The sequence below is a fragment of the Mobula birostris genome, chromosome 29 (assembly GCF_030028105.1).
Source record: "Mobula birostris isolate sMobBir1 chromosome 29, sMobBir1.hap1, whole genome shotgun sequence".
NCBI classification, from domain to species: Eukaryota; Metazoa; Chordata; class Chondrichthyes; order Myliobatiformes; family Myliobatidae; genus Mobula; species Mobula birostris.
In genome coordinates, this window is record NC_092398.1 from 27,233,168 (window position 1) to 27,245,671 (window position 12,504).

The window sequence follows — 12,504 nt, forward strand, 5'->3', positions numbered from 1 at the left end:
AAACTCCCTCAGCACCGTCCCATCACACACACTCCCGGGGTCAGACACAGAGTGACACTCCTTCCACACCATCCCATCACACACTCCCAGGGTCAGACACAGAGTGAAACTCCCTCCACACCATCCCATCGCACATCCCTGGGGTCAGACACAGAGTGAAGCTCCCTCCACACCATCCCATCACACACTCCCGGGGTCAGACACAGAGTGAAGCTCCCTCCACACTGTCCCATCACACACTCCCGGGGTCAGACACAGAGTGAAACTCCCTCCACACCGTCCCATCACACACTCCCGGGGTCAGACACAGGGTGAAGCTCCCTCCACACTGTCCCATCACACACTCCCGGGGTCAGACACAGAGTGAAGCTCCCTCCACACCATCCCATCACACACTCCCGGGGTCAGACACAGGGTGAAGCTCCCTCCACACTGTCCCATCACTCTCCTCTGCACTGTCTGACTACACACTCCCAGGATCAGAATCAGGTCTATGATGTTGTGAAGTTTGCTGTTTTGTGACAGCAGCACAAAGCAAGAGGTAAGAGTGGCATAGTAGCATCTTGGTTAGCACATTGCTTTACAGTACAAACAACCCGGGTTCAATTCCCGCTGCTATCTGTAAGGAGTTCATATGTTCTCCTCGTGACTGTGTCCGTTTCCTCCGGGTGCTCCAGTTCCTCCCACATTCCAAAGACTATAGATTGGTCGATTAATTGGTCACTGCAAATTGTCCTGTGATTAGCCTAGGATAAACTGGGAGATCGCTCAGCGAAGCAGCTCACAGGGACAGTAGGGCATATTCTGCGCTGTTTCTCAATAAATAAAATTAAAAATTACTGAGTTAGATTAAAATAAACAGCAAAAGAAAAATTACAAGGTAGTACTGATGGACCACCAGAAATCTAACAAGAGAGGGGATGATAAAACTGAGTGGCATCTTCTAGCTCCTGTACCTCCTCCCCAGTGATGGCTACAAGAACGGGGCATTTACTGGCAGAACCTCCGATGGTGACAAGGAGGTGTACAGCAGTGAGATACAGTCAGTAGCCACTTTATTAGGCACCTCCTGTGTCAAATAAAGTGGCCACTGAGTGTATGGCTGTGGTCTTCTACTGCTGTAGCCCATCCACTTGAAGGTTCAACACGTTGTGTATTCAGAGATGCTCTTCTGCACACCACTGCTGAAAGCATGGTTCTTTGAGTTTCTGTCAGCTTGAACTGGTATGGCCATTCTCCTCTGACTGCTCATTAACATGGCGTTTTCACTCACAGAAGTGCTGCTCGCTGGATTTTTTGTTTATCTTTTTGATTTCTGCATCATTCTCTATAAACTCCAGAAACAATTGTGTGCAAAAATCCCTGTTTCTGACATAGTCAAACTACCCTGTCTGGCACCAACAATTAGATATTTGCATTAACAATCAGATGTACAGAGTATATACGTTACCCTGAGATTCATTTTCTTGCAGGCATTTACTCTTTACCTAACAAAGAGGCCACTGAGTGTAGATCAGTGTCGCAGCCACAACCTCAGACCTGAAGGCACTGATTGTGAATTTCAGGAAGAGGAAGCCGGGAGAACACACACCAGTCCTCATTAAAGAGTAATGGTGGTAAAAGTGAGCAACCTTAAAGACACACAAGTGGTGATACTTCATCAGGAGTTTGAGGAGATATGGCGTGTCATCAGAGTTTTGCAAATTTCTGCATCATCCCATCACACACTCCTGAAGTCAGACACAAAGCGAAGCTCCCTCCACACTAACCCATCATACGCTCCTGGAGTCAGACACAGTGGAGAGCTCTCTCCATACGTCCCATCACGCACTCCCAGGGTCAGAGACAGAACAAAGCTCTATCCACACTGTCCCATCACACACTGCTAGGGTCAGACACAGAGTGAAGTTCCCTTCACACTGTCACATCATACACTCCTGGAGTCAGACAATACGCTGATTGACACCTACAATACTGTCCAGAGATGTAGGGAAGAGGTACCTGTATGGAGTTCCTGCTCCAATTCTGAGCCCTTGTTCATTGCCCAGCCAAGCCAAGGCGGTCAGTATATCCATTTGGGTGAAAGGGTGAAGGTCTTCTTATGCGGGTGTGCTTCACTTGTACACTGAGGACCTGGAGTGGAGGGTGCTGCATAGAGCAAAGCCCTGTAATTGTATGTGTTCCGCCTGCCTGTCACTTCTAGGGGCTGGAAGTAACCGAGTACTATATGTGCAAGGCTGCAGCCCCTACTCATGTATCTGCACAGGCTGCTCCTCACTTTCTGGTTACGTTTTAGCCCAGTCCTCATCTTTGGTCATCCAGTATGGAGGAAGTAAACTTACTCCTAGGATTGGCCAAAAATGGGTTCTGGAAGCAAGCAGCGGAGGACTTGAGCCAGAATGGCTGCCTGGCATGTCTGTGTCCAGTTAACCCTGGAGAAAGAACATACAGTGTCTATGGGACCATGGAGCTGTTTGGGGACCACTGGGCACCACAGGTGATGAACACAGTAACTAACACAGACGAGATCAGGGTGGCAACATGTTAATCTAGACTGTGACATCACTGTTACTATCTCTGCTGTTATTGTTGATTTTGATTCAGTTTCACTTATCACATTTACATCAAAATAGTTAAATTTCGCTTTCGCATTAACAACCAACAACTCAAGGATGATAAACCCAAGAATGAAAGGGTTAACATACGACAAACATTTGTGACTCACTAGAGTTTAGAAGAATGGGGGGGTGGGGAGAGATAACTCATTGAAACCCATCAAATATTGAAGACTTAGAGTGGATGTAGAGAGAATTTTTCCTGTAGTGAGTTCAGGACCTCAGAATATAACAGGATTCCCAACCTGAGGCCCAAGGACCCCCCCGTTAATGGTAGGAGCCCATGGCATAAGAAAGATTGGGAACCCCCAGAATAGAAGGATATTCTTTTAGCACTGAGATGACGAGGAATCTCTTTAGCCAGGGAGTGGTGAATCTGTGGAATTCATTGCCACAGATGGCTGTGGAGGCCAAGTCATTGGCTAGATTTAATGCAGAGGTTGATGGGTTCTCAGTTAGTAAGGGTATCAAAAGTTGCTGGGAGAAGGCAGGAGAATGGGATTGAGAGGGATAATAAATCAGCCATGATGGAATGACAACACTCATTGGACTAAATGGCCTAATTCTGGCTTCTGGTCTATGTGCTGGGGGTAGCCCACAATTTCCACCATACATTCCCACGCCAACACCACGTGCCCACAAGCAGCAACAAAACAAGCCTGTCCAGATAGGATGTAATGCCTCCCTCCCATCTACACAGCTATAGTACTGTAGAAGTTGCAAAAAAAATGTCTTTGTATAAACAAAAGGCACTCAACAGCCAAAATCCCCATCAGCAGTTAATGACTCGGTCGATTGAGACAAGATTGATTCCGAAATTGGAGGTGCAAACGGACTGGGGAGTCCCTGTGCAGGATTCCCTAAAGGTTAAATTCAAAGTTCAAAGTATGTTTGCATTATACAATCTTGAGAATCGTCTCCTTACAGGCAGCCACAAAACAAAGAGACCTTAGAAGAGCCCATAACAAAAAGACCATCCAAAACCCAATGTGCAGAGAAAAAGAAACAAATTGTGCAAACTAAAAAAGTAAGCAAATATCATTCAGAATGAAAATGAGTCCTCAGACAAAAAGCCTGAAGCAGGCTCAGTTCAGCCCAATCGGTGGCAAGGAAGGAAGGCAAATGCAATGTTAGGCTTTATTATGAGAAAGTGTACTATAAAAGTAAGGATGTAATGCTAAGCCTTTATAAGCCATTGTCAGACCTCCCTCTGAGTATTTGAACAGCTTTGGGCCAATGCTGGCATTGGAGAGAGCCCACAGGAGGTTCATGAGAATGGATCCCAGGACTGAAAGGATTCAGGTATGGGCTGTTTGACGGCTCTGGGCCTGTACTCGCTGGAGTTTAGAAGAATGAGGGAGGATCTCATTGAAACCTACTGAATATTGAAAGGGCCAGTTAAGAGTGGGCATGGAGAGGATATTTCTTGTAGTGGGGGGGGGGGGGGAGAGTTAGGACAATAGGACAGAATTTCAGAATAGAAGGATGCCCCTTTAGAACAGAGATGAGGAGAAATTTCTTTAGCCAGAGCGTGGTGAATTAATTGCCACAGACTGACATGGAGGCCAAGTCATTGGGTATATTTAAAGTGGAGGTTGATAAGTTCCTGATTAGTCAGGGCATCAATGGTTATGGGGAGAAGGTAAAAAAAAAATGGGATTGAGAAGGATAACAAGTCAGCCATGATGGAATGATAGAGTAGACACAATGGGCCGATTGGCCTAATTCTGTTCCTATATTGTATGGACCCAGGTGACATTGTGCTTTGCTTCAGACCGCATATCCACAGTATCCTGCCTATTCATACTGTGTTATCATGACACTCACTCCACGTTTCTCCTAACCCTCAGACACAGTTTCTCTTCCCTCCCCCCAGCCACTCTTCTGTGGTCAGAGTCTTATTTTGTGCTGGCGTTCATGACCTCTGGACTCATAGCTTACGGTAGCTGAGAGGGTTTTAAGAGGACTTAAGAGTGGAGAGAGGTGAAAGGGATTTTCAGAATTTACAGGATACAATGGTCAGAATTGTTAATGGCACTTTAAAAGCCTTGCCATCTCATTGCCTTAGAAAATAAAGGATTCTGAAAGAGGGTTTGCTCCTGCGCAGATACCTCCACTGAATGGGGACAGGCGCTTGGAAGAGATTTAATCCATACTGACACAATAACTCGAATGGTTCCCATTCAACACAGGAGCCTTCATTTCTCTCCCCCCCCCCCCCATGGCTGTGTCCTTATACCCTTCTCTGTACGCCCATGACTGTCACCACAAACAGCTCCAATCTGCAAATTAAATTTACAGATGATACTACATTGATTGGCCTTATCTCAAATAATACTGAGGCAGCCGACAGAGGAGTCATCACTCTGACACAGTGGTGTCAAGAAAACTTCTCCCTCAATGTCGCAAAAACAAAGGAGCTGGTTGTGGACTACAGGAGGAACGGAGACAGACTCACCCCTATTGACATCAATGGATCTGGGGTTGAGCCGGCGAACAACTTTAGGTCCCTCAGTATACACAGCACCGAGGATCTCACTTGGTCTGTACATACTGGCTATGTGGTGAAAAAGCACAACAGTGCCTTTTTCACCTCAGATGGTTGAAGAAGTTCGGCATGAATTCCCAAATCCTCAGGACTTTCTACAGGGGCACAATTGAAAGCATCCTGACTGGCTGTATCACAGCCTGGTATAGGAACTGTACTTCCCTCAATCGCAGGACTCTGCAGAGAGTGGTGTGAAAAGCCCAGTGCATCTGTGGACGTGAACTTCCCACTATTCATGACATTTGCAGCGAAAGGTGCGAAAAAAGGGCTCGAAGGATCATTGGGGACCCGAGTCACCCCAACCATAAATTGTTCCAGCTGCTACCATCTAGGAAACGGAAACACAGCATTAAAGCCAGGACCAACAGGCTCTGAGACAGCTTCTTCCACCAGGCCATCAGACTGATAATTGTATTTCTAAGCTATATACAACAGAACAGTCAATATCTTACTGTACTTGCAATTTATTACAAATTACTATAATCTGTACATTGCACAGACGGAGACATAAAGGACGTATGTGAAGGGTGTAAGAAATAAAGTCAACTCATTCATTCAATCCTGCACTGTAAAACAAAAGATCCTAAACCATGGCAACAAATCATCTCTTATTCAATCCAATAAGGAAAAAGTCACAAATTAAAAATTAAAAATGGATTATATTTTAACAGAGGAACTCAGAAACCTTTGAAGTGCCATCAACATGCTACATGAAATTTGCAAATTTTATTCTAAAATTGCAGGTTTGCCATTAAGCAAACTTAGTATGCTCAAAATGAAATTAAAAATACAAATTAAAATCTTTTTTCCATTAATGAAAGCTGCAACCTTTAAGAGTACCATCAATGATTTTTTCAAACAAATTAGAACTGCAGTTTCTTGAATTTAGAAAACCACCGAGATTATTCCCTACATCAATGCAAATTGAAATTAATTAGAATTTTCAATTTACAATTGAAATGCTATTGTGCATATATAGAAACATAGTTTAAACGTTATTTAAAATTCAGTTAAAATTTCCATTCTGAGTAATATCACACGCGTATATACAAGAGCATTAGAAGTGCAATTAAAAATGCTAAATTGCAAGGAGATGAATCTCCCGCAAATAACTACAAGGAAGAAAGAGATCATTTGGACCGACGATTGCAAATGAGACTATAGAAAAAAAAGAGATTCGAAGTGATAGCGTAAACTCGAAATGCAAAGTGCAAAGCTGCTCAGAGGCAGCAGTGTGGGATGCACTGGGTGCAAATGTAAGGTTGAGGGAACGGAGGGTGGAGTGAGAAAGAGCAGGAGAGAGAGGGGGGAATTGTCTAAAGCAGCAGTTTGGCGCCAGAGCCGCTGCTGTGGCGGCCGCCATCTTGTCTGACATGACGTCACCGCCCTCCCCCCTCCCCGCAAAAAACAAGCCAGGCCTCACTACCCGGTTTAAACCAAAGCCGAGGGACGGTGCAGGACGCGGAAGGCGAGGAGGGAACCCGCAGCCTCCCTCCAACCGGCGGCTGTCGCGTTAAAAAGGACGGCGCCGGTTTATTTACCTCAGCCTTCTCCCGGCCGGCCAACCAACCAACCACCCACCACCACCCCCCCAACCGGGACGGCACTCCTCCCCCTCCCCGCTCCTCACCTGTGTTGTAAACGTGCAGCTCGTCAACGATGCCCTCATTGCCGCCGCCGAACACCACCATCAGCTCCTTGATGGCGACAGCCCGGTGTCCGTGCCGGGGCCGCGGCACCGGACCGCTCGAGCCCGAGACGCGCTTCCACTTCAGCATGGAGGCGGCCATCTTCCGCCGGCGGCGCGCACGCGCGAGGGGGGAGGGGGAGGGGGAAAGGGGGCGGGATTTCATCTCCGTCCGCCGCGCCCCCTTCCCCCCAACGTCACTCGAGAAGCCTGGCCACGCCCACCAATCCCACTCCCTGTTGACCACGCCCACTACGTTCAGATCCGGCTGCGGAAGCGCCCCGGACCGAAGCGTCGCCTCTGCTCTTTTCCAGAGAGGCTTCCCGACCTGCTGTGTGTTGCTTGGATTTCCAGCATCCGCACATTTTCCTTTGTTTGTGACTACATTCAGATTCACCAGAATCAGGTTTCAAGTTGTTTTGTGGCAGCAGTACACAATAATAAGACCTATAAATTAGAATAAAATGTATAGATATTTCGTTCGTTATGTGCCATGTAATATGATGTGGGCGATCATAGTCTTTCCATGACCATATCTGTACTTGGCAAATCTTTCAACAGAGGTGGTTTACCATTGCCTTCTTCTGGGCAGTGTCTACAGGACAGGTGACCCCAACTATTGTCAATACTCTTCAGAGATTGTCTGCCTGGTGTCAGTGGTCACATAACCAGGACTTGTGATTTGCAACAGCGGCTCATATGACCACATACCCCTGTAGCTTCACATGACCCTGATTGGCGGGCTAAGCAGGTGCGACACCTTGCCCAAGGGTGACCTGCAGGCTAGCAAAGGGAAGGAGCATCTTATATCTCCTTTGGTAGAGACATATCTCCACCCTATTATATATATTTCTAAATACTTAACACAGAAAAGTGCATCATTTGCATTATAACCTACAAAGCGGAAGTTTGTGCTGGGGTTAGCCCACAAGTGTTACCTCATATTCCACCTCCCCTCCCCCCACACAGCCTGCTTGTAAATCTCAGCGAAACAACACAACCAGCAACAACAACAGCCTCCCTTGCCCTTCACCCACCCAAGCCCCTCACTTTCTGATCAAAGTAGCAGTGCAGACATTCAAATCAAGTAGGATGCTCTCTGAACGGGTTGTCTATTTGTGGGTCTTCAAGTGGCTGTAGAGGCCAAGCTGGGATTTAGTGCATTCTCTTACTGGAGGACGCTGTAGACATCATCTCTCCTGGGAACTCACAAGCCACTGGACCGTGACAAGGTGACAATCTGTAGAGAAGTTGTCACCATACGCTAAGTTGAGATTCATTTTACTGCATGCATTCACCAGTATAAAAGACATTCAATAGAATGTCTGAAACAATAGGCTGGCAAACAAAGTACAAAAGAAAAAAAACACAGTACAACTAATAATAAAAAAGCAATTATGTTTTGCAAATAATAGTGAACATGGCCTTGAAAGTGAGTCTGTAGATCCATGAATCAGTAGTGTTGAGTGAAGTTAGTCATACTGGTTCAGGAGCCTGATGGTTTAAGGGTAATAACTGTTCCTGAACTTGGTGCTGTGGAACCTAAGGCTGCTGGTAACAGTGAGAAGAGAACATGGCCTGGACGGCAGTGGTCCTTGATGATGGATGCTGCTTTCCAAGCCGTACAAATTTGCAAAAACTTGAAGGTCAGCACTGGTGCATCACAGGGCTGTGTGCATAGCTCCCTGTTTTCCTCATTTTTTTACCTATGGTTGCATGGTTCAGTACAGCTCCAATGCCCCAACCTACCTGCGCTCAAGCACATGTAGATACAGAAAGTTGCCGGGAAAAATCATGAAGGATTCCACCCACCCTGCTCGTGGACAGTTCCAATTCAAGATTGTTTTGTGTCATTTCCTGTACACACGTGTAAAATTCAATAAAATAATTTTTACTTTGGATCCAATGCAGCACAAAAAAAATCACAAAAGACAAAGAAAATAATGATAATCAATAAATACACGGGATAGCTGATATACACAGATTGACTACGTGCGTAAAGTGACCCTAGGCTGTCGATAAGGTGACTGACAGGACATAATAGTGGTGGAGTTAGTAGTTGGAGGTGTAGATCAGCCTTACTTCTTGGGGAAAGTAACTGTTTTTGCGTCTGGTGATTTTGGCGTGGATGCTACGTAGCCTCCTCCCTAATGGGAGTGGGACAAACGGTCCGTGAGCAGGGTGGGTGGGACCCTTCATGGCTTTTCCCGGCGGCTTTCTGTATCTACAACAAACTGAGCGCAGATAGGTGGGGGCCAGTGACATCACCGAGGGCGGTGTGTACTGAGTGGGGCGGGGCGACGTCAGTCATTCCCGCTGGAGGAGCCCTGCTCACTCATAGGCTCAGCCTTATCTTGACCACGCCCACTACTTCAGGTGGGGCGGGACCATCAGAGTTAGCTACGCCCACCAACCAATGGATTGTCGTCACGCCCCCCAACAAATTGCTAGTAAACCCCGCTTACAAGCCCAACGGGCAAGTACCCACCTCCCCAGATTCGTTTAAACGCGATGGTGGGGCGGTGGGGTAATAATGTACAAAAAAAAATTCCCCGCAGATCCAGGGCCGGCAGTCTGGGACAGGGCATGCGTCATTAATCTGCAGCTATGGCAACGGTTCCCGCATCCGGTTTGAGCCACAATCAGACTCAGAGTCACGAGAGATGAAATGCACCCGTTGCAGGTTTATATTCGATGCGAATATTTTCCTTCCCTCACTGGGGCGGGAACCGCCTTCTTGCTGCCCCGGCAGTTTGGAGGGGCGGATGTTACGTCACAGCAGCCGGCGCGCGGACGGACTCCGAGGGAGTTCCCATGGCAACCAGGAACTGCACGCCCTTCTCCTTTGGTTCTCTACATGGTTCTAATGCACTTCATAACGATCAACGATGTTTAATCATCGCTGATGCACCAGAATATTAACGGATTTGTTTTATTTAGGATGGAGAATGGTAAAAGAAATGAAGCTTGAAGTCCTGCCAAAGCGTCGCACTGATTGGTCGATTCCGACGAGCGAGGTACTATCAATCAAAGGCCGCAAACCCCGCCCCGGATCCGGCCTGCGCACAAAGCGGCCGTTGTCCGGCAGCCTTACTGCGGTGTCATATGCTCCACATGGCGCCCAGCGACCACCAACCGTGGGCGAGCCCAGCTATGGGCCTGCAGAGCGTGTTTGTATCGATCCTAAAGGATCCGTGGCACCTCACGTCCTCACCGAAGGCCCGTCTCCATAGCAACGGCGCTGTCGCCCAGGCGACCGCGGACCGCTACTGGAGTAGGAGCCAATCACGGCCCAGTCGTCACTTCCGGCCATCGGCAACTGTAACCACTGCTACTGAAGCGGAGTGCGGAAGATGGAGGGGGCGCGGGGACCGGGACGGGCTCGGGAATGGGAATGGAGGGAGTCAGCGGGGAACGCGTGAAAAGGAAGGAGAAGGTCACGCAGACAAGGAGGGAATAATGACGAAGGGCTCCCTCCATCACATTTCTGACTGGACAATGAACCCGTGAGCACTGCCTCACTGTCCTTTTGTTCCTTTTATCTAGATGGAGAAGTGAGTCAGTTTAGGAAAATCAAGATAAGGGTGTGTTTTCTCCCCTGATTTATTTAATGTGTACACGGAAACAATATTACAAAAAATAAGCGACATCTTGGGAATCAAAGTTGGCGGTGAAAACTTTGTACTTTATTGTCGCCAAACAATTGATACTAGAACGTACAATCATCACAGCGATATTTGATTCTGCACTTCCCGCTCCCTGGATTACAAATCGATATATTAAAATTTTAAATTATAAATCATAAGTAGAAAATATAAAAATGGGAAGTAAGTTAGTGCAAAAAAACCGAGAGGCGAGGCAGGTCAGGATCCGTTCAGCAGTCTTACCACAGTTGGAAAGAAGCTGTTCCCAAATCTGGCCGTAGGAGTCTTCGAGCTCCTGAGCCTTCTCGAGGAGGGAAGAGGGACGAAAAGTGTGTTGGCTGGGTGGGTTGTGTCCTTGATTATAATTTCAGATATGCAGATGGCACTATGTTAATTGCAAGTACGGAGGAAGAACTACAAAAGTTAATTGATATAATTGTTGAAGAAAGTGCAAAAATGGGTCTATCTATCAATTGCAAAAAGACAGAATGTATGGTGATATCCAAAAAGAAGGAGAATCCTATCTGCAGGCTGAGAATAAACGGGGAAGACATAAAACAAGTAAAGAACTTTTGCTACTTAGGAAGCTGGGTGACATCAGATGGCAGGTGCGACATGGACATCAAAAGAAGAATAGGGATGACAAAAGACACCTTTACGAGAATGAAGAGTATACTGACCTATACTAAACTAGACATGACAACCCACCTCAGAGTACTGAAATGTTATGTTTATCCAGTTATGTTATATGGCTCAGAATGTTGGACAATATCTAGTAACATGAGGAAACGAATTGAAGCAGCAGAGATGTGTTTCTGAGGAGGATGCAAAGAATATCATGGACGAAACTAATATCTAACGAGGATGTCATGAACAGAGCAAACACAAAAAGGGAAATAATGTATGAGATCATGAAAAGGCAACGTAACTTCATTGGACATGTGATTAGGAAAGAGGAGTTAGAATGCACGGTAATTATGGGAAAGATTGAGGGGAAGAAAGCAAGAGGAAGACACAAATGATGATGGAGACAGCAGCCAGAGAACTGGAAATGAATACCAATGAATTGATCCACTTGACCTGAACCACATTAACAAATTTCATGACATATGCCAGTGATATTAACCCCCTCTCCATGCCACCCAGTCTCTGGTCCCCCTCTCTCTCAGACCCCAAAGGCACTCCCTGATCTGTAGTGCTCAGAAGACACCCCCCAGAAATGAGGGAGGGTTTTCAATGGTAATTGGACTGGTTGGGTCATCACCGACTGTTGTTGGCTCCCCCACCCACCCAACCACCTCAGTCTGTAGCAGCCAGTGGAGGCAGATTGTGAAAGGGTTGGGGGGTGGGGGTTTCTGTTAGAATCCCTTGCTGCTCTTCCTCCCCCCCCCCTTGCCCTGAGGGCCATTAGCACAGTGAGTAAAGCTCCCGACCTCCCACGCCCATTTGCCCTCCAGCAGACCCAGCAGGACCCAGCACGTCCCCACAAATGACATAGTCATAGTCATACTTTATTGATCCCGGAGGAAATTGGTTTTCGTTACAGTTGCACCATAAATAATAAATAGTAATAAAACCATAAATAGTTAAATAGTAATATGTAAATTATGCCAGGAAATAAGTCCAGGACCAGGGATAAATCTGCTGACTTGAAGGTGGGGGGGGGGGGCAGGGGAAGGTGGAGAGAATTTTCCAAAGATTCGGTCTCACTCCTCTACTGTGTGGAAGTGTGTGTATACCTGCGTCTCTTTGTACATCTGTGTTTGTGTTTGGAGTGTCGTGTTTTTATGCGTATGTCTGTGTTTGTTGTGTGTGTGTCTCTGTAAGTGTGCCTGTGTTTGTCTGTGTCTGTGCATATGCGTGTACGTGTACATCTCTATCTGTGCCTCTGCGTGGGTCTCCTGGGACAGAAGGAATCCCACATTCCCCACCCTGGAATCTGAGCCAAGATGCAGGGAACCAGATCACAGCAACGGTGGAATCTCAATGCGGTTCACGCCCAGAGTCTTA

The 12,504-nt window shown here is 46.9% G+C and overlaps 1 protein-coding gene across 1 annotated transcript in view; it reads right to left on the bottom strand.

The window, feature by feature from the left end:
* The window catches only part of LOC140190286 (host cell factor 1-like), a 104,142-nt gene extending 97,177 nt beyond the window's left edge, over positions 1 to 6,965 (bottom strand). The window contains 1 exon segment of the mRNA XM_072246886.1: positions 6,794 to 6,965. Coding sequence (XP_072102987.1) covers positions 6,794 to 6,953 — 160 coding nt within the window. The 5' untranslated portion in view covers positions 6,954 to 6,965.
* Between the last annotated feature and the right edge of the window lie 5,539 nt (positions 6,966 to 12,504).